The 23,443-nt window shown below is 44.6% G+C and overlaps 1 protein-coding gene across 1 annotated transcript in view; it reads left to right on the top strand.

Annotated features, from left to right (window-relative positions):
• The window catches only part of LOC120018691 (serine/Arginine-related protein 53-like), a 170,527-nt gene that overhangs the window by 65,977 nt on the left and 81,107 nt on the right, over positions 1-23,443 (top strand). The window contains exon 5 of the mRNA XM_038961893.1: positions 5,741-5,777. Within this exon, the coding sequence (XP_038817821.1) occupies positions 5,741-5,777 (37 nt within the window). The remainder of the gene's footprint in view (positions 1-5,740; positions 5,778-23,443) is intronic.

Genomic DNA, 23,443 nt, shown 5'->3' with positions numbered 1-23,443 from the left:
GGCTTGTAAGGTAAGCATTTCACGGTAAGGTCTACTACACCTGTTGTATTCGGCACCTGTGACAGATAAAGTTTGATTTGATTTGATCTGGAGCTCCGGCTTTAATGAATTGTGTGCTACCAGGAGCTACAGTGGGATTAGAGAGGGACATCCATGAGCGAGAGAGAGTGATACGGTACGTAGTTAGGGCAAAATGACATAGGATCCATGTGTGAGAGCGAGAGAGACATAGAGGGGGAGAAAGGGATTAGATGTAGTCGAGCGAGAGAGAGATGTTTATGTGGGCTAATGATGCTGACAGGGCCAGACATCAGACTTAGACAGAGCTGCAGCCTCTCAGCCCCCAGACAGACTCCTAGTCATCCCTCTCTCCCTTCAGCTGATGGATACGCCAGACATCTCCAATTTGCTAATATTGGCCCGGCAGCAAAAGGGCAGAGCATTAAATGGAGCTCTTTCTAACACGTTGACTTGTTTGTCCTCTTTTACTTAATTAAGTAGGGATAAATAATGATCCTTTTTACGGGAACAAACGCAGGACAAAGCTTTTTTTCTTATTTTCTTTTTTCTCCCCCCCTTCCCTTTCCTTCGATGCTGTTGGTTGACTGATTTCGCGAGAGCAGCGTGCTCTGTGGCCGGGGTTGTCCAATTGGATGTGCTCCCTCTCTCTCTCTCTCTCTCTCTCTGCTCCCTTCATCTCTCTCTTTTATCACTCGCTGGCCATTTCCTCTATTTTCCTTTTCTTTCTCTTTGTCTTTTTTAATCAAAAGCCCTCGTGTTTCCCTTCTGCTTTTACTTACCTAGGTCAGATACCGAAGGGGAGAAATATTTATCTCTATTTCTAATTTCTGTACGGAGCAAAAATATAAAGCAACGTGTAAAGTGTCGGGCCCATGTTTCACGAGCTGAAATAATTGTTCCCAGAAATGTTCCATGTGCACAAAAACCGTATTTCTCTGAAATGTTGTGCACAAATTTGTTTACATCCCTGTTAGTGAGCATTTCTCCTTTGTCAAGATAATCCATCCACCTGACAGGTGTGGCATATCAAGAAGCTGATTAAACAGCATGATCATTACACAGGTGCACCTTGTGTTGGGGACAATAAAAGGCCACTCTAAAATGTGCCGTTTTGTCACACAGCACAATGCCACAGATGTCTCAAGTTTTGAGGGAGCGTCCAATTGTCATGCGGACTGCAGGAATGCCCACCAGAGCTGTTGCCATATGTTTCAGCATGATAATGCACGGCCCCATGTTGCAAGGATCAGTACACATTTCCTGGAAGCTGAAAATGTCCCAGTTCTTCCATGGCCTGCATACCCATTGAGCATGTTTGGATGCTCTGGATCGGCGTGTACGACAGCGTGTTCCAGTTCCCGCCAATGTCGAGCAACTTTGCACAGCCGTTGAAGAGGAGTGGGACAACATTCCACAGGCCACAATCAACAGCCTGATCAACTCTATGGGAAGGAGATGTGTGGTGCTGCATGAGGCAAATGGTGGTCACAACAGATACTGACTGGTTTTCTGATCCACACTCCTTTTTTTTAATGAAGGTATCTGTGACCAGTAATTTGAAATCCAGGTATTAGGACCTAATGAATTCATTTCAATTGACTGATTTCCTCATATGAACTGTAACTCAGTAAAATCTTTGAAATTGTTGCATGTTGTGTTTATACTTTTGTTCAGTGTAGTGCATTATTTGTCCAGCTCACAAATAATGTAGTTAATGCTGTTAAATAAGCTATTCAATCAAAGAAGCATCTATTGATGAAGAGGTTATTAGTATCTTATGGCGTTGCAGAATTCCGTTAACTTCCCCAGAAATAATGTAATAACCGGTATTTCTGGGAAACCTGTGAATTTTGGAAATTTGCAACCTTAGTATGTCATACTGTGTGTGTGTTACGGTAGCGTGGCTGTAACTGATCGGTTTTTATAAAGGTACCTAAAGGAGAAGTGATGTCACAAGGTCACTCCTACGCTGTGTCTCACTGATCGTTAATAAAAGAACATTCAACAAACCACTATTAAACATTAGAGACGGTCAGAGCTTGTGCGGGGTGAAGTCCATAGTGCCAACTCCTACCTCCCCCCTTTCGCCCCCCTCTGTCTTTCTCACTCTCTTTTTCTCTCTCTCCTCTCTGTCTCCCTTTCCCTCCTCGTCTGTCTCTCTTTCTTCCCACTATCTCTCTCTCTCCCTCCCTCTTTTTCTCCCCCTGTCCTCTAATCTGCCCCCTGTGCATGCAGAACCAGCCACTTCCATCTCGGCGGCCTTGTGTTACACCAACATTACTATCTGCGCTGCCTCAAATACAAATTGGATGAGCAGCCCCTGACACTTTTTCAATATTATTACATTAAACCAAGTGGATGTTGATTGATAACCTAATATTGGGCTAATGCAAAACATCAATCATGGCAAGTATATTAATTATTTAATATCGCAAGCCTAATTCAGAAATCAATGTTGAAGGCAGAGGGAGTGAGAGAGGGATGGGTGGACGGACTGGTGAGGGAAGGAAAGGGGGGAAAAGAGCAGGAGTCCCTAAAGACCTGATAAGAGGAGGAGAGAATATGATGTTTTAGAAAAAGAGAGGAGCGAGTGTTAAAGGGGCCTTTTGCGAGTCCTCCTCTCTCTGTGTGCTGCTTGTTCTGTATTCATTTGCCAATAACATGATCCTCCTGTCTTGTGTGTCCCTGTTGCCTAGAGGCCTCTAATGGAATGAGCTGTCCCTTCGGTCCTGGGATGGACAGACAGGGCTGGATAGGGGACCGGAGGGGTCGGGGGTTATTGATGAAGTCATGACAGGACTAGCCATTGAGGGGGAGGGAGAGAGAGAGAGTGCCTAGAGAGATACAGTAGATAGATAGATAGACAGAGAGAGGTACAGGTATGGGGGGAGAGCGAGGCGAGAGCACAAATCGAAAGAGAGTGAGGGAGCATGATTTGACTGCAGCCCCAGCTCATGCTCCAGCTCCATGTGAAATTGTTTCCCGCTAATTGCGCTTCGTTAGATAACAGCACGCTGTCGCCACGGTAACAAATGTCTCCCTGTTTCTTTCCTCTCCGGCAGCTCATGTATAATAAATGCGGGTGGTGTGTTATAGACAATGTAATGTAATTAAAACTAGATGACGTTTTTTTCTTAAGTGGTCACATACAGGCTCACCCAGTGATTGATGCGGTAATGAACAACTCGACTCAATTCCTCGCTTTGTCTTTTTGTTGTGGCAGAGATGAGAAATCGCAGATTAGCTTTGGGCCACTTGGGGCTGTTGAGTCTTGCCCTCACACCCAGGAGTGCAGCAGTCAAAAGGGTTCCTCTGAAATGCGCTGCCATTAGCAACTCTCTTTTGTTTTGGGCTGGGGATGGATTTATGGAGGGTGGGGGGGTGGTATCGGGGTACCATTGTGACAATTAGGAGAAAGGGGGTTAGGGACAGATATATGGGGGAGGAGGGGCAACAGGCTGGCAGAGAGAGAGAGGAGAGATTTAATTGAGTTTCTCTGCCAAGGCGGCTAGTGGTAATTTTAGAGATGGTGTAGATTTTCGCTGTGATGCTGCTGGCTACATTAGGAGCTGAAGTCTGTCGATAAGCCTTTCTCTGTCTCCCTGTCTCTCACTTATTTTTCTCTCAATTCAATTTAAGGGCTTTATTTGCATGGGAAACATATGTTTACATTGCCAAAGCAAGTTAAATAGATAATAAACAAAAGTGAAATAAACAATAAAAAATGGACAGTAAACATTACGGCGGTCTTTCTCAATAGCAAGGCTATGCTCGCTGAGTCTGTACACAGTCAAAGCTTTCCTTAAGTTTGAGTCAGTCACAGTGGTCACGTATTCTGCCACTGTGTGCTCTCTGTCTCTCTCACGCGCACACACACACACACACACACACACACACACACACACACACACACACACACACACACACACACACACACACACACACACACACACACCGAAAGGCCTGCCATGGTCAGCGTATGGGTTGTCAGGAGAGAGGGGGGCAGTGCGGGGGAGGAGAGGGAAGGGGGAACTGTTTGCTATATCTTTTGATTTCCTCTGCAACAATTTTGAAATGTGCCAAAAATACATCTATTATTTACTGCCAATTTGCTCTTTTTAAACCGACTACCCACCCCCCCCCCCCCCCCCCCCCCCCTTCCTCCTCTCTCCATTCTGGATGCTGCTACACTGATCATAATAATACATACATGTTTTATTAATTATTCCTTGGTAATTAGCACACTGTTTCCCTCTCTGTAGTTTATAGGGTTATTAGCAAGTCAAAGTTCAGGAAACGTCAGGGCAACACACACACACACACACACACACACACACATATCATCAGCCTGTCTATCTGTGTAAGGTTAACAATTAAGCCAATTCCTTTTCTGTGTGTATGTTCTTATTCTCTTTTGATTAAGCAAAGCCCGTTTTTGATGCAATCAAGACCAATTTTGATCACGTAGCCCACGAATGCATCCCAAATGGCACGCTATTCCCTTTATAGTGCACTACTTTTGTCCAGGGAGCCATAGGGAAAGCCGTAGGGATCTAGTCAAAAGTAGTGCACTTTAAAGGGAATAGGGTGCCATTTTGGGACGCAAGCTGCATTCCTCTGCGCATCCCAGTGAGATGGATAGAGAACTGGGAGCGGCACTGGGTGAACTGGATCAAAGGTCATTTATTATATTGACAACATATTCGAGGGACCGCACTAACAATGGAAATACATGTCCTCATAGATGGAAGGCAGGCGGGAGTCGTCGAGATCAGGTGGGACCGTTCCAGCCCAATGAGAGGACAGATACGCGTGTGAACAACAGGCCCATATCAGTGCATTCGTAACAACCTAACCATCACAGAACTTCTATTCGATCAAATAAGCCTCACGTTGCAAATGAGCAATTTCATTTTTTGTCGACCAAATTCGACACTCTCATTGACCTCCATACAAAAATCCCTCACCTTGTGGACAGATTTGGGGCGGAGTAAAACCTCTCCCTTCAACTCTTCCTCTCTGACTGGACGCAGGGTGTTTGCTAACTTGTACTTGCCTTTCTCGTGCACTTGTCTTACTAGCACTGATTTTGCTGTTTTAGTGAGGAAAGTTCTTACTTACGACTACGATATGTGGTTGTCTCACATAGCTATCTTAAATCGATTGCACTGACTGTAAGTCGCTCTGGAGAATAGCGTCTGCTAAATGATTCAAATGTAGCCTACGTGTAAAATATGTTTGGCGTACCTTCACTGTAAATGTTCACAAACAGATGGGGATCAGGGGAAAGGAACTATTTAATGGAAATCAAGTAGCCCAATTTAGGTTACCTGTAACCAACATTATCTTGTACAGCAATTACTATACCTTCAGAATACATATACACACACACAGACACACACACACACAGAGAATTATCTTTTTCCTAATGGTATCATCATCCGGCTCTGAAAGAGGAAGACAGGCCTCTTTAGAAATGCTTCTCCCTTTAAAACACCAAATGAACAACACCCCTTGATAAACAGCAATTATACACTTTATTCCCGGGATGGAGAGAGGGTTAGGGGAATGCAATGAGGTGTGTGTGCGTCTGTGTGACTCTCTCTCGCTCTGTGTGTGTGTGTATGTGTCTTGTAGCTTTTGTGCGGACCATTGTTTATTTAAGGAGTCGTAGCTCACACTTTATTTAAAGAGGAGGAAATGTGTTCTTGTGTTGCAGGGACAGCGCCAGCATCAAAGCAGCATTAGAGCATCTGGTACGTTCTCATTCCTCCTCCCTCACTACTATCCCGTTCACCATGTTTGATATCTGCATCCCAAATGAACATGCGTCAGAATGGGCTTTGAATACGTCACTCCTGCAGGACCTCTGGTCGATTTTTCATATCACTTGGGCACTTACTATTTCATTTACTCCCCTCCACTCTTCCCCCTCTCTGATTTCTCTGGCTCTGGGACGTTGCCCCCTTCCCCATTTCTCTCTGTCTTTTTTCTGTCTCTTTTAGTCTTTTTGTTATGTTTTCAATTACTTTTTGATGTGGGGATGAAATGTGTGCACGAGGTGAGAGAGGCTGCAGATTCTTGCGCCCTCTGACGTGGTGATGACTTGATGAGGCACATGACAAAAGTTTGGACACTTACTCATTTCAGGGGTTTTCTTTATTTTTACTATTTTCTACATTGTAGAAAAATAGTGAAGATATCAAAACTATGAAATAACACATATGGAATCATGTAGTAACCAAAAAAGTGTTAAACAAATCAAAATATATTTTATATTTGAGATTATTCAAAGTAGCCACCCTTTGCCTTGATGACAGCTTTGCACACTCTTGGCATTCTCTCAACCATCATCATGAGGTAGTCACCTGGAATGCATTTCAATTAACAGGTGTGCCTTGTTAGAAGTTAATTTGTGGAATTTCTTTCCTTCTTAATGCGTTTGAACCAATCAGTTGTGTTGTGACATGGTAGGGGTGGTATACAGAATATTTGGTAAAAGACCAAGTCCATATTATGGCAAGAACAGCTCAAATAAGTAAAGAGAAATGACAGTCCATTATTACTTTAAGGCATGAGGGTCAGTATATCCTGACATTTTCAATAATTTTGAAAGTTTTTTCAAGTGCAGTCTCAAAAACCATCAATTGGGGCGGCAGGTAGGCTAGTAGTTAGAGCATTGGGCCAGTAACCGAACGATTGCTGGATCGAATCCCCGAGCTGACAAGGTTAAAATCTGTCGTTCTGCCCCTGAACAAGGCAGTTAACCAACTGTTCCCCGGTAGGCCGTCATTGTAAATTAGAATTTGTTCTTAACTGACTTGCCTAGTTAAATAAAGGTTAAATAAAAAATAGTACAAAACATTGCTATGATGAAACTGGCTCTCATGAGGACCGCCACAGGAAATGAAAACCCAGAGTTACCTCTGCTACAGAGGATAAGTTCATTAGAGTTACCAGCCTCAGAAATTGCAGCCCAAATAAATGTTTCACAGAGTTCAGTTAAGACACATCTCAACATCAACTGTTCAGAGGAGACAGTGTGAATCAGGTCTTCATGGTCGAATTGCTGCAAAGAAACCACTACTTAAGGACACCAATAAGAAGAAGAGACGTGCTTGGACCAAGAAACATGAGCAATGGACATTAGACCAGTGGAAATTTGTCCTTTGGTCTGACGGGTACAAATTTGAGATTTTTGGTTCTAACCGCCGTGTCTTTGTGAGACGCAGAGTAGGTGAACGGATGATCTCCGCGTGTGTGGTTCCCACCGTGAAGCATGGAGGAGGAGGTGTGATGTGTGGGTGCTTTGCTGGGGGTGCTTTGATGATTTATTTAGAATTCAAGGCACACTTAACCAGCATGGCTACCACAGCATTCTGCAGCGATATGCCATCCCATCTAGTTTGCGCTTAGTGGGACTATCATTTGTTTTTCAACAGGACAATGACCCAAAACACCCCTGCAGGCTGTGTAAGGGCTATTTGACCAAGAAGGAGAGTGATGGAGTGCTGCATCAGATGACCTGGCCTCCACAATCACCCGGCCTCAACCCAGTTGAGATGGTTTGGGATGAGTTGGACTGCAGAGTGAAATAAAAGCAGCCAACAAGTGCTTAGCATGTGTGGGAACTCCTTCAAGACTGTTGGAAAAGCATTCCTCATGAAGCTGGTTGAGAGAATTCCAAGAGTTTGCAAAGTTGTCATCAAGGCAAAGGGTAGCTGCTTTGAAGAATCTAAAATATATTTTGATTTTTTTAACACCTTTTAGGTTACTACATGGTTCCATATGTGATATTTCATCGTTTTGATGTCTTCCCTATTATTCTACAATGTAGAAAATATAAAAAATAAATAAAAACCCTTGAATTAATCACATTTTTGACTGGTACTGTAGCTCGGCTCTCTCTCTCTCTCACACACACACACACATATGAAGTCTATACTCGGGGCCGCTCCGGCACATCACTCGGGCCCCCTGAAAAAGACCCCAGGGACGGTTCTGAAAATGTTATGTCCAACATCTCCCAGATTCTTCTGTTCTCTCTGTAATACCGGGGTCAGAGTGGCATGCAACAAAGTGAAAAGGTTTTCCTCTCCTCCTTTTGGGGTGGGAACGAACAGCAGATTCCCGGTGCTCTTTTCCCCCCCCCGCTTTTCCTTAGGATAAAGGGATGAATAATACAGGGAGGTCAAAGGGGGTGATGGCACTCTTGATGTAGAGCCAGTCGGAGTCACCTCCCTTAGCCTAGCGTAGCCGTGCTCCCTGCATACTAAACCACCGCCCGCTCCTTTTAGGGAACCATATGAAACGCTAATGTTTTTTTTCTTTTTCTCGACGACACCCACCACCGCGAAAGCAGATGACCCCAAAGTTAGATTTTCTGATTTAGAGGTGATCTAGGGAAGCAAACAACCTTTTAGCAGCTTTGCAAATTACATCATATTCAGGTGCCCCCAAATTAAGCCGTGCAATTTTACATATTCCCTTATTTTTTATTTTTTTTAAATGTTTTTTTTGGGGGAGGTTTATGAGATAGGACAGTGAAGAGGAGACAGGAGAGTCCGAAGGGAAGTGGGTCGGATTCGAATCCATGCCGACTCTGGTAGCCTAGGCTGGAGCACACAGGCCAGATCCCTTAATCTGTTGGTTGGTTCATGGTGCATGTCTGGGTGTGTACAGTTTGTGTATGGTCTGTGTACTTGTTGTGGTGCTGTGTCAGACACTCAACACTTACCTCTGTCCTCATGGTCCTCCCAACCAGATGAGGATGCCAGCTCACTTGAGAGAGAAGGAAGGAGGGAGAGATCTTTGAGAGAGAGAGAGAGAGGGAGTGGGAGGGAGGGAGGGAGGGAAGGAATAAGAGAGAGAGATGGAAGGAAGGAATAAGAGAAAGAGAAAGAGAGCGAGAGGGAGAAGAAAAGAGGAAGCGAGAGAGATGGAAAGATGGCGATGGCGCAAGAGAGCAGTTGGCAACACCCTGATACCATGCAACAATCAATCAATCAATCAAGTTTATTTTATATAGCCCTTCGTACATCAGCTAATATCTCGAAGTGCTGTACAGAAACCCAGCCTAAAACCCCAAACAGCAAGCAATGCAGGTGTAGAAGCACGGTGGCTGGGAAAAACTCCCTAGAAAGGCCAAAACCTAGGAAGAAACCTAGAGAGGAACCAGGCTATGAGGGGTGGCCAGTCCTCTTCTGGCTGTGCCGGGTGGAGATTATAACAGAACATGGCCAAGATGTTCAAAATGTTCATAAATGACCAGCATGGTCAAATAATAATCAGGAATAAATGTCAGTTGGCTTTTCATAGCCGATCATTAAGAGTTGAAAACAGCAGGTCTGGGACAGGTAGCACGTCCGGTGGACAGGTCAGGGTTCCATAACCGCAGGCAGAACAGTTGAAACTGGAACAGCAGCAAGGCCAGGTGGACTGGTGACAGCAAGGAGTCATCATGCCCGGTCGTCCTGACGCATGGTCCTAGGGCAACAGAGTGTAGACTAGAGAGGGTGGTGGAGTAAAAACTTCAACAAGAGTTTGTTGACTTCGTCGGTAATGCCCTCTGTCCTCCTTCACCCGCCTCTACCTCCTACCCTCTGACGTGAGGAGTTATGAGTCCCGCTCCTCTGACTGAACAGGAGGAGTAGCAGAGAGAAGGACACGCAGGTGGGTGGGGAGGGAGGCGCAGGCAGGGAGAAAGTAATTGATTTACTACTCTATCAAAGGACTGTGTGAATTATTCAAAAGAAGATTACATGCATAAACAGCAGGAATCAATATGATGTATCCCAAATGGCACCTTATTCCCTTTATAGTGCACTGCTTTTGACCAGGGATTCCCTATGGGCCCTAGTCAAAAGCAGTGCAGAGCAGGGCACTATAATGGGAATAGGGTCAATTGGGGATGCAGCCTCTGTGTTGGCACTTTTGCATTTAGGTAAACAGGAGGTAGCTAGCTATATATTCCTAATGTAAAGATGAGGTCTCTGGTGGGCTTGGCTAGAGAGAACTCTGCTATATGGCTGGATGGGGCTGCATTGACTTCACTGGTCTCTCTGTTTTCAAGAGGTAACGCTACGTCACGCATGTGCACGCACGAAGGCATACACATACACACATGCCACACACGATACACACCAACTGTATCTTTTATCTTAGGCTAGACCACCAGAGTGGCTGCCCATACGACGGCATTACTTTGAAGAGCTCTAACGGCTTATTGACCACAATGGGACCACAATGAGACCACAATGGGACCACAGTAGGAGCACAGTGGGACGTCAGTCCAGCCCCAGACGCTGGAGGATAATCTGGCTTTAGAGGTGTGGGGGGGGGGGGGGGGGCATGTCTTTGAGCAGTCGGTCAGTCAGACGCCCTCTTGACCCTGACCCAGAGGTCAGAGGCCATGATGCACTGGACCTAGCCCCCAAGAGGACAGGGATGGAGACAGCCACAGCCCTGCTGTGTGTGTATGTATTTGGCTGTGGGATGGGGTGTGTGTGTTTGGAGTTGACCATACAAAGGGTTTGTGTGTGAACAAATTACAGCAATGCTACAGTGTTTGTGTTTACTTTTTAAATCAAATCTAATTTTATTGGTCACATACACATGGTTAGCAGATGTTAATGCGAGTGTAGCGAAATGCTTGTGCTTCTAGTTCCGACACTGCAGTAATATCAAACAATAATATCTAACAGTAATATCAAACAAGTGATCTAACAATTCCCCAACAACTACCTGATACACACATATCTAAAGGGGTGAATGAGAATATATACATGTAAGTATATGTATGAGCGATGGCCGAGCAGCATAGGCAAGGTGCAAAAGATGGTATAAAATACAGTATATACATGTGATATGAGTAATGTAAGATATGTAAACATTATTAAAGTGGCATTATTTTAGAGTGCATTCTATAAAGTGACTAGTGATCCCTTTATTAAAGTGGCCAGTGATTGGGTCTCAATGCAGGCAGCAGCCTCTTTGAGTTAGTGATTTCTGTTTAGCAGTCTGATGGCCTTGAGATAGAAGCTGTTTTTCAGTCTCTCGGTCCCAGCTTTGATGCACCTGTACTGACCTCGCCTTCTGGATGGTAGCGGTGTGAACAGGCAGTGGCTCGTGTGGTTGATGTCCTTGATGATCTTTTTGGCCTTTCTGTGACATCGGGTGGTGTAGGTGTCCTGGAGGGCAGATAGTTTGCCTCCGGTGATGCGTTGTGCAGACCGCACCACCCTCTGGAGAGCCTTGCGGTTGAGGGCGGTGCAGTTGCCGTACCAGGCTGTGATACAGCCTGACAGGATGCTTTCGATTGTGCATCTGTAAAAGTTTTTCAGGGTTTTGGGTGCCAAGTCAAATTTCTTCAGACTCCTGATATTACACACTGTCTGTGTGAGTGGACCATTTCAGTTTGTCTGTGATGTGTACGCCGAGGAACTTAACTTTCCACCCTCTCCACTGCTGTCCCGTCGATGTGGATAGGGGGGTGCTCCCTCTGATGTTTCCTGAAGTCCACGATCATCTCCTTTGTTTTGTTGACATTGAGTTAGAGGTTGTTTTCCTAATACCAGAGCCTGGTTTTTAAGGCACTAAACATCACACACACATGTGTGCTCCGTTTGTATGTGTACAGCTGTATTTCACTCCCATTTCCTGCTAGATATTTGAATATGTGAATATTGAATGTGTGTGGCTTATTTATGGTGGGTGTTTATGCACATCAGTAATTTGCGCTCCAGTCGTCAGGAAACCCGGGGTGTGTGGAAGTATCTGATTACGATTCGGGACAGAGGACCGTGAATAAAATCTTGTCCCCCTGGTGAGGGGGTGGGCGTTTGGTGTTGTACCCCCCCCCCCCCTGTAGCACCCCCCTGTAAATGTACCCCCATAAACAACAATTTATCACCCCCTCAAGATGTATCACTGTTAAGAGAAGACCAGATACAGTCAGGTCCAAAATGATTGGCACCCTCGATAAAGATGACCAAAAAAGACTGTATAAAATAATCATACAAATACTGAGCCAAATTGTATGCAACAAAAAAATAAATAACATTTGATTATTTTATACTAATACAATTGCTGAGAGAAAGAGATTTTGTTTAACAAGTAATAAAATACATTCTCTAAAAGGTATGTGTCAAATGCTAGAAGATAGCCATAGACATCCAGTCACTGCACGCAGAAACATCAAAATGGTATCCACAAGTTCATCTGACTCTGGGGAAGTAGGTAAAGGACCTGTTTGACAAAATCCCCAATTATCTCTTTCAACTCTTGTTTCTTCAGCTCTTTGTTTTCTTCTGGGCCATGTATGGAGGTTCCACTCTGATCAGGCCCTATGAGAGACTTTAGATGGTACACCAAACCAACCACCAGGATCACAATCTTCTTCTTAACACTGCCAAAAACACATCCAGGTCTAGCAGGGGCTGGGGCTAGAAGACCACTATATAGGAAGCCATATCTTGAATGTGCGTAGTCCTTGTTCGCTTGCTTTAGAGCAGGGATGGGCAACTCCAGTCCTCTGGGACCTGATTGGTGTCACACTTTTGACCCAGCCCCAGCTAACACACCTGATTCCAATAATCAACTAATCATGATCTTCAGTTTAGAATGCAATTAGTTTAATCAGCTGTGTTTGCTAGGGATGGAGGGGGAAGGTGTGAGACCACTCTGGCCCCTGAGGCCTGGAGTTGCCCATCCCTGCTTTAGAGTGAATCTGAAGAGACTCTCCACAATGAAAGAAAAGATGAACGTACGTCCGTTTTAACCCCAACAGTCATCAGTTTTTTTTTTTTTTATGTGGGAAGTAACAGGAAGTTGTATGTGGAGTGGTAATAAGCTGCAACGCACATGCATTCGCTTTTTCCTTCTGTTACAAGGACTTTTGCCCTTTGATATAAACAATTTCCCCCTCTGGTCATAGGACTTTTCCCCTTCTGGTCTAAGCACCTTTCAATTTACAAGCGTTTTTTGGGGGGGTCATTTGTACCCCCTTTTTGTCCCCAATTTCGTGATTACGATCTTGTGTCATCGCTACAACTCCCCAACAGGCTCGGTAGGCGAAGGTCGAGTCATGCGAAACACCGTTTAACTGATGAAGTAAGCATACTATGTACAGGTTCAGTTCCAGTACCATATTTACAATGTGCAGGGATACTGGATCGATAGAGTTAGATATATGTTGGGGAGAGGTGACTAGCCATCAGGATTCAGTGCATTCGGAAACTATTCAGACCCCTCCACTTTTTCCACATTTTGTAACACTACAGCCTTATTCCAAAATGGATTAAATGTAATTTTTTCCCCCTCATCCAATCTATACCGAATACAATCTATACATAATGACAAAGCAAATACAGGTGCCTAGACATTTTTGCAAAAAAAAATGAAATATCACATTTCGATAAGTACTTTTTTAAAAATAATAGTTTTTTATTTTTTACCCCTTTTTCTCCCCAATTTTGTGATATCCAATTGGTAGTTAGTCTTGTCCCATCGTTGGAACTCCCCTACGGTCTCGGGCGAGGCGAAGGTCAAGAGCCATGCGTCCTCCGAAACACAACCCTGCCAAGCCACACTTCTTCTTGACACACTGCTCGCTTAACCCGGAAGCCAGCCGCACCAATGTGTCGGAGCAAACACTGTCCAGCTGACGACCGAAGTCAGCTTGCAGGCGCCCGGCCCACCACAAGAAGTTGCTAGAGCGCGATGGGACAAGGAAATCCCGGCCAGCCAAACCCTCCCTTAACCCGGACGACGCTAGGCCAATCGTGCGTCACCTCATGTGACACAGCCTGGGATTGAACCTGGGTCTGTAGTGACGCCTTAAGCACTGCGACCCAGTGCCTTAGACCACTGCGTCACTCGGGAGACCATCAGTACTTTGTTGAAGCGCCCTTGGCAGCAATTACAGCCTTGTCTTCTTGGGTATGACGCTACACGCTTGGCACACCTGTATTTGGAGAGTTTCTCCCATTATTCTCTCTGCAGATCCTCTCTACCTCTGTTAGGTTGGATGGGGATCGTCGCTGCACAGCTATTTTCATGTCTCTCCAGAGATGTTAGATCGAGTTCAAGTCCAGGCTCAGGCTGGGCCACTCCAGCGTTGTCTTGGCTGTGTGCTTAGGTTGTTGTCCTGTTAGAAGTTGAACCTTCGCCCCAGTCTGTGGTCCTGAGCACTCTGGAGCAGGTTTTCATCAAAGATCTCTCTGTACTTTGCTTCGTTCATCTTTCCCTCTCCTGACTAGTGTCCCAGTCCCTGCCGCTGAAAAACATCCCCACAGCATGATGCTGCCACCACCATGCTTCACCGTAGGGATGGAATTGGCAAAGGTGCCTGGTGTCCACCAGACATTACGTATGGCATTCAGGCCAAAGTTCAATCTTCATTTCATCAGACCAGAGAAACATGTAAAGAGTCCTTTAAGTGCCTTTTGGCAAACTCCAAGCGGTTTGTCATGTGCCTTTTACTGAGGAGTGGCTTCTGTCTGGGCACTCTACCATAAAGGCCAGATTGGTGGTGTGCTGCAGGGATGGTTATCTTACTGGAAGGTTCTCCCATCTCCACAGAGGACCTCTAGAGCTCTTTCAGACTGACCATCAGGTTCTTGTTCACTTCTGCTGACCAAGGCCCTTCTCCCCCGATTGCTCAGGTTGGCTGCGCGGCAATTTCTAGGAAGTCTTGGGGGTGCCAAACTTCTTCAATTTAAGAATGATGGGGGCCGCTGTGTTTTTGGGGATGTTCAATTCTGCAGAAATGTTTTGGTACCCTTTCCCAGATCTGTGCCTCGACACACTCCTGTCTCAGAGCTCTACGGACAATTCCTTTGACCTCATTGCTTGGTTTTTGCTGTGACATGTCAACTGTCAACTGTGGGACTGTCAACTGTCAACTGTGGGACTTTATATAGACAGGTGTGTGCCTTTCCAAATCATGTCCAATCAGTTGAATTTACCACAGATGGACTCCAATCAAGTTGTAGAAACATCTGAAGGATGATCAATGGAAACAGGATGCACCTGAGCTCAATTTCGAGTCTCATAGCAAAGGGTCTGAATACTTATGTAAAGAAGGTATTTGTTTTTGTTTTTCGTCCAAAAAATCTAAAAACCTGTTTTTGCTTTGTCAGTATGGGGTATTGTGTGTCGATTGATTAGGAAAATGTTTTATTTAATCCATTTTAGAATAAGGCTTTAACGTAACAAAATGTGGAAAAAGTGAAGTGGTCTCAACACTTTCCGAATGCACTTGACTGTATATGATAAACAGAGTAGCAGCAGTGTACATTGTATGTGAGTGGGTGTGTGTAGAGTAGGTATAAATGTATGTGCATATTATGTGTGTGTAAGCAAATAATGTTTGTAGGTGTGTTGGAGTATGTGTTGGTAGTGTGTAGGACCCTGTGTGCATAGAGACAGTGCCAAAATAAGAGTAAAATACAAATGTTAACTCAGATAGTCAGTGTAGCCATTTTGTTAGCTATATAGTTAGCTATTTAGCAGTCTAATGGGGATAGAAGCTGTTCAGGAGCCTGTTGGTGTCAGACCCGATGCACCGGTACCGCTTGCCGTGCAGAAGCAGAGGGCACAGTCTATGGCTTGCTTGAGTGGCTTGCTTGAGTGGTTGGAGTCTTTAATGATTTTCCTGGCCTTCCTTTCAAACTGCCTGATATAGATGTCCTGGATGGCAGGTAGCTCGGCCCCAGTGATGTAGTGGGCTGTCCGCACCACCCTCTATTGCCATACTAGGCAGTGATGCAGCCAGTCAACATGCTCTCAATGGTACAGCTGTAGAACGTTTTGAGAATTTGAGGGCCCATGCCAAACCTTTTCAACCTCCTGAGGGGGAAGAGGCGCCCCCCTGTATCCTGTAGTCCACGGTCAGGTCCTTGGTCGTACTTTTCCCTCTGGTCTAATGAAATCCCAATGGCCCAGGGCAATGAAGGGGACATATTTTTGCCTATAACCCCCCACTAGTATTGCATCTATCTAAGTTCAATATTAAAGCTTTTTGGGCGACCAGACCAAACTGACATAGATGTGTCATTCTTATTGAAAGCAAGTCTAAGAACCGGTAGATCTGTTCTATGTGCGCTATTTCTATGCTTCCCATTCTTAAATTTTGTTTTTGAGTCTTTTACTTCCGGTTTTGTGCACCAGCTTAAAACAGCAGAAAATACAATATTTTGGGCCATTGAAAATATATTTCACAGCGGTTTAGATGGTACAATGATTCTCCACAGTATTACATTGCTTGTTTAGTCACATAAAGTAACATTTTTATTTATGTCCGTTTCCGTCAAAGCACCCACTGTTATTGTTTATCCAAACACACCACTCGGCCCAAATCAGAATTAATTTCCAGTTTTTAAATATTATTTAGTGAAGACAAAATATATTTGTTCAAATTACTATGCGCCTGGATTCCTTTGCGATGAAGAGATGCTCAGTGTTTGACAGAGCCGTGCTTATTACGCCACCAGTCGCAGCCGGTGCAACAATTAGCGCTGTGGTATGGGGTTTGTCTTATTTGCTTGGTTGGGTTGTGTTGTTAATTCGTCTGTGTGAATGTGATCAGTAGGAATGAGGGGAGAAGAATGCCACTGTTAATTTCTCCCAGTGCTCTGCCTTCGTTTCTGTTTTTACACTTGCGCGAGTGTGTGTGTACGTGCGCTCGCAAGCACACACACACACACACACGCCTACTGTACATACCACCAACCGAATCCACACATACCACACACACCCACACAGAGGCTAGAGTCCCAGGTGACAGGTGCACACACACACAGCGTGGCTCTGTGTACTAGTCCTGGGAGAGAGCTGCCTGGTGCTAATCAGTCCAGATGCACAGCTGCTTAAAGAGGAGAAGTGGATAAAAGAGTCGGATCAGTCGATACATAAAACATCAGATTCATCAGGATTACTGCCTCAATCAGCACTTAGTTCAGTTAGCTCAGTTAATCACAGGGCGTTGAGGATTCGGTGTAGGTTTGGGTACATGTTTGTAGGTGTACGTGCGTGCGTGAGCTTGTTTGTATGTGTGTGTGTACATGTTCGTGTGGGGTGTAGGATTCAAGTAATATGTGGTTTTAGGTAGAGTCCGTGGTTGGTGTACAGATGGACTGTGCTGTGCTCAAGCGGGTGTGCCTGTACAGGGGTACATGGGGCTGGCCCGGGGTTAGGACTTCACTTTCGGCTTTAGGAATCCCTCTCTTTGGATGTTGTGTCATGGTCCCCTGGAGGTTTTGTCTAGTTCCCGTTTTTTTGTCTTTTTTCCCCCGGCGACATCCTTCAGGACACTTTTAGGATGTTCTTGGGAAGTTGTGTCATGGTCCTCTGGAGGTTTTTGTCATCTGATGGTCGCAGAAATGTCCACCCCCCCCCCCCCCCAGAAAAAAGTTCTACCCAGGGCACTCGCACCCTAGTTTCATTACACATCACCCCTTGTTACTGTTGCCAAGCCCATCAAGGTGCTGATTGGTGAACCACTGATCCATTCACAGCTCTTTGCCTGTCGGTAATGTTTGGGACACACGAACATTGCTTTTAACATAGTGTTTTCAACATGCATATTTGACACACTTTGATGTACAGTATATGATTACATGGAGTATGTTTATTTAATTTATTCATGTATTAACTGTGATTATTATTCAACACGTCCTCACCTGGGATTTGTACCCACAACCTCTTGCTTCACGGCATTCCGATCTTCCTGCTTCGCCTCCATGTCTGTGTCAGTGACCGATTTCAGCCGCATTCCTACACTTTGTACTTCAAAGTAGATCTCAGTTGTGTTGAAAATGCACTCAAGGGAAAGTATTGTATTTCTCATAGTGATTAAGGTGTGACATTAAAACAGAATAATATGCCCCGCTAACATTAGACAACATTACAACAACAAAACGAATTGCTGTAATAAGTCAATTTAATCAATGATGAGAGAATAGTCAGATTAACAGATAGTCCGATTAACAGATAGTCAGATTAACAACTAAAATTGCAGTGCAGATGACGGTCTTTCGCTAAATACAGAGAAATATTAAATCAAAATCAAATTGTATTTGTCACATGCGCCGAATACAACATGAAATGCTTACTTACAAGCCCTTAACCAACAATGCAGTTTTAAGAACACAGAGTCATGTTATAGATGAAGAATGTGGTAGGGAACTTCTGAGAATACGATATAGACTTTGCGGTGCAGACGAAAAATCTGTATACCCAAAATCCAGAAGTTGTGAGTTCAAATCCCATGTGGGGGTCATATTGAAAAGGCAGTACTAAGTGATCATGTCAAATGTAATCATATTGTCATTGATGAAAGATTTTTTTAACTATTTGAACTAAACACCGTATTGTACCACTTACATTAAAACCCCAATACCATTTCATTACTTCACTTAAAATGGTTTGGGACACCTGGGACCAACACATGGCGTCCTGATGACTGGTAAAATGAATATCCTGAGAACGTGTTAAAAAACGTCCTGACGTTGTACTCGTTGATGTCCTGGTAACTTACAGGGAACTAGACAAAGGTCCCCCAGAGAACGTTCCCTTGGGACCATCACGCGACGTCCCGTTGACCATCATGAAACTTCCCCTTGTGGTCATTGAATGTCCCATGGATAACGTCCTATCAGAACCAAATCGGAACCTTTTCGTAACGTTCCTCAATGGACATCATAGTACCTCATTATAACGTTATACTGTGACCAAAACCGGGACCTGTACTGAACGTCCTCTTATGGTCCCGAGGTTAACGTCATGTTCCTAGAACGTTCTCATAATGTCAGTGAGAACATCTTTCCGAAACCCTTAAAGGAACCCAATGGGAATGTCGCCTAATGTCCTTAGGACGTTCCCTGTTTGCTGGGTAGTGATCCATTGTCTTGGCTTTGTAACACATTTTACGATGCAAAATTACTCCACTAACAACATTGTATTGCAATTTGTTATTCCACTTTCCTATGTAACTGAACAACTATTGGTATGTTATAACATAAATATGAGTACAATATTATTTCTAGAGTAATTACAGTGTTGATACACAGGTGTAAGAGCAATTTAATGTCGAGTGTTCCTGAGTATTTCATGATATTTATTTTCCTGTTGGGTAAAACAATAGCAGCATGTAAGTGATGAGAAAGAAAAGCAAGGGATGAGGGGAGAGGAGGATGGAGAGGGTAAAGAGGAGTAGGGAATGGGATAGTGGCCTGACAGACCCAGGCCTTTTATCAATTCGGTTTGCTCACCTCCCGCGTCCTCTCCTCCGTCCTCTCTCGCCACCGTTTGAAAAAGTTCTCAGTTAATCGAGGAGAGTCGGCAAGGAGGGTGAACGTGGATGGAAATGCGCTTGCTTGAAATGAGACGGTCCTTCTCCACTCGTGCGTCATTAGTCAAATGACGTTTACAGGGGTGGATCCCATAATGAATGTGCGAAGTGCTCAAAACGAATGAAGTTAGTTGTGCAAGACATTTTATAGGTAAAACTAGCATATTGTTTTTAAACGTGTGCATGATTTTCTCCTCCGACGATACAACAGCTGATTCAAAGGGGGGGTGGCATATATCAAAACTCTTCCGCGGTAGGATGCACTTGTGCTTCCTCGCGAAAAGGAGGCTATCGCGGAGGGGGGAACGTCTTCAGTTTGTCTACTAACGAATTGACACACTCCTTGACCACTTACCAGCTTCCTGGTCACAGAGGAGAGAGTACGGAGGACGGACTTTTGCCGAAATGAAAACCCCCTATCCACACGGTCATATATCCAATGGGCAGTCCCCCCCTCTCCTATTCCCTCTCTTTTTTTGCAGGTAATTTGATTGTGGTGGATAAAGAGGCTGGAAACAGCTCGGGGGAGAGAGAGAGCGAGCGACTCGGCAGATAAGAGGGGGAGAGAAATGGCACGATAATCTGCAAACAGATTTCCATGCTTATTACACTAATGATTGCATCATATTTGATGTGGCGGGGGAGGAGGGTGGAGGAAGAGGGGGGGGGGGGGGGGGGGGGGGGGGGGGGGAGGGGATCCTCTCATCTCCACCGCGCTGCTAAATGATGGAGTAATTTCACTGACCCCTGATCGGGGGCCAGCCCACACGTAATTGCATGTCACTCTGACGGGGGAAATGGCTGCCATGAAACCAAAGTATTCACCCACCCCACCTCCCTCCTCTCTGCCCCCTTTTTCTATTTGTCTGTCTTCCACTCGCTCTCTCTCCTCTCGCTCCGGCGTGCCGCTAGCTCGAGGACACCGCCGTGAAAAAAAAGGCTAACAAAAGAAATATTGCATTAATTTCCAAATGATGATATTACATTTAGCGTGGAGGCATCATATATCAAAACGTGAGAACTACTCTCTTACTGTACGCGCTTCATCTTAATGGTATCGGTGGATGTCAAGGGCATGGAGGAAATTAAATCGGAAAGTGCAGATAGACCAAAGAAGATATTATCTCTTGATGATTGCAGTTTTGATAGGTATTCCAGTGAATTTCATTTTCTCTGGATGGGGAGAAGATGAGTTAGCCCGCACATTTGCTCATTTTTCTTCTACATGATTTATTTGAGTTGAGTATAAAACTTTTCCACACCTCCTTTATCGGAGGGGATACAGACACACACACACGCGCTCTCAGGGTGGTAAATTAATGTTGTTGTGTTCCATCTTGGCCCAAGCACTGTGTGTGTGCGTGCGCCTGCGTCCATGTGCGCACACGCACGCAAGATGAGGCCAGCGTGGCGGGGAGGCCGGCATCAGTGGGAATGATTCCAGGGAGATGGAGGGTGTCATTACTCAGGCTTGTTTACATTCTAAATACGTAATGAAATCTTGTTCCTAATAATGAAAGGAATAAAAGTTTTGGAAATTGTAAAAGTGGTGAAGTTTGAGAAATGAGCCGGGGTCTGTGAAATAACATTTGGGGGCAGGAAACGACATTATTATGCAGTGCTCATGCCTGCTAGAGACGTGAAGATGAACAGCTCCCGGCCCATAAAATGCTGTTAGCGCCAGCCTGAAGTATGGCACATGGTAAAAGAGACTCCGGTTCCATATTGCGATTATATATAAAAGTATATCCATATACAACATTATTTTTTATATAAGATGAGAGTCTCGGCGGGGGTGCAGAGGGGTGCGAAGGCTCGACCGCTGATAGGCAGGGATTTGTTTTCATATTTATAAAGTATATAAACATATTGCCAAGGAACCTCATCTCTGCCCTGATCTTATAGACCTCAATATTAAAAACAGGAATATTACATTTTCAAGGGGTGCTGTTTTACTTTTTTCTTGTTCTTTCGAGCACAGGGCGGCTGGCCGGGTTTCGGGGGCAACAAATGAAAAAAAACTTTTTTTTAAATGACAACTTTTTTAAAAATCGAATGAGATGAATAAATAAACAAATAAATAAAAAGCAATCAAGGGGTCATTGTGGTTAGAGGGGATTTGGCATCGGTTCTTTACGAATACAACCATTTGGCCTTTGTCTTATATAGACTGAGTCATTTTATTATCATTTCGATGGTTCCTGATACCCTCTGGTCTGCTTCCCTAATGGTACCCTGCTCCTTATATAGTGCCCTACTCTCGACTAGAGACATACGGCCCTGGTCAAAAGTAGTGCACTAGGGAATAGGGTGCTATTTGGGATTGAACACTATGGGTGTCCTTCATTTGTGTCCTGTTTTGTTTGTCTCAATTGTCTCTGTTCTTGTTGCCTGTTGTGCAGCAGTATATTTGTCACTCAATCAGAGCTATTCATTGTGTTCATGCTGAGTGTATCAAATGTAATCCTCTTTTTTAGTTGGAGCTAGTTTATAAGTATTGTGAGTATGTTTGACGTTTTGGGAGTATATCTTTTATGTTCTTCTTTTTGTATGTAAATGGGTGTCTTTGTTAATCAACTGTTACATCCTAACTGTAGACTACGTGAATTTGTGGTTATGTGTCAAACATACTCACAATATTTAAATACTTAAAAACCAGGTAAAAATACAAAATTGATACACGCATCAGGAATACAATAATAGGTCTGATTGATTCACAAATAGGCTACTGCACAACAGAAGACAAGAATGAAGAAAATTGAGAGAAACAAAACAGGAGATAAATGCAGGACACCCGAGTGTGTATATTATGTGCATGTATGTTCTAGTGATTGTGTACGCATGGGCTTGTTGTGTGTGTGTGTTATGGACACATGTAGTCCGGTATTAGATTATGACGTGTCATCAGGTGATTTGGAGGTGCAAGTGTGGTTGAGATAAAGTGGTCGTCTTTTCTTCTCTTCTCTTCCCCTCCCTCTCTGCTCTCTTCTCGGGCCTGTCGAAGGGAAGGTGGGGTGTGATAGGTTATGACTTCTGCTGACTCCAGTGCTCGACTGATCAAGACCAGCCCCCCCCCCCCCCCCCCCCCCCCGCCCTCTCTCACTCCACTCTTTCCCCTGCCAAGTGGAATGGCTGGAATTGAATATCGTCTAATAGAAAGGACTGACAGAGGGAGACAGAGGAAGTGGTGTGGCAGACTGGACTGGCGGTGGAGGTGTCTATCCGTTACAGGAGGGGGAGGGAGGGGGAGCGAGAGAGAGGGTGCGAGAGAGAGAGAGTCTAACCTTGATGGCTGAGTGGATAGGGAAGAAAGACAAGACAGTTTGTGGTAACCCAGCTGTTTAAGCTTGCCTGGCTGGTGCAATGGAACCAATGAAATAGTCCCAAAAGTCTAAAAACAGACTGGCCAAAGATAGAGATTAAGATGGTCCTGATGTATACACTGAGTGATCAAAACATTATGAACATCTGCTCTTTCCATAACATAGACTGACCTGGTGAGTCTAGGTGAAAGCTATGATCCCTTATTGATGTCACTTGTTAAATCCACTTTAATAAATGTAGATGAAGGGGAGGAGACAGGTTAAAGAAGGATTTTTAAGCCTTGAGACATGGATTGTGTGTGTGCGCCATTGAGGGTGAAAGGGGAAGACGAAAGATTGAAGTGCCTTTGAACGAGGTATGGTAGTAGGTGCCAGGTGCACCGTTTTGAGTGTGTCAAGAAATCAAACGCTTCAGGGTTTTTCACACTTAACAGTTTCCCGTCTGTATCTAGAATGGTCCACCACCCAAAAGACATCCAGCAAACTTGGCACAACTGTGGGAAGCATTGGAGTCAACATGGGCCAGCATCTCTGTGTAATTCTTTCGACACCTTGTGGAGTCCATGGCATATGGTTTTAATATTTTGAATGCTCATCAAACCATTCAGTGACCACTCATGCCCTGTGGATGGTGACATAGCCATGGTAGCTAAAATAATGGCCTGCCCGGCATTTTTATACATGACCCTAAGCATGATGGGATGTTAATTGCTTAATTAACTCAGGAACCACACCTGTGTGGAAGCAC

Source organism: Salvelinus namaycush, chromosome 23, assembly GCF_016432855.1.
Source record: "Salvelinus namaycush isolate Seneca chromosome 23, SaNama_1.0, whole genome shotgun sequence".
Classification (NCBI taxonomy): Eukaryota; Metazoa; Chordata; class Actinopteri; order Salmoniformes; family Salmonidae; genus Salvelinus; species Salvelinus namaycush.
Note: the sequence above shows the minus strand (reverse complement) of the source record. Positions and strands in the feature narration are given on the sequence as shown.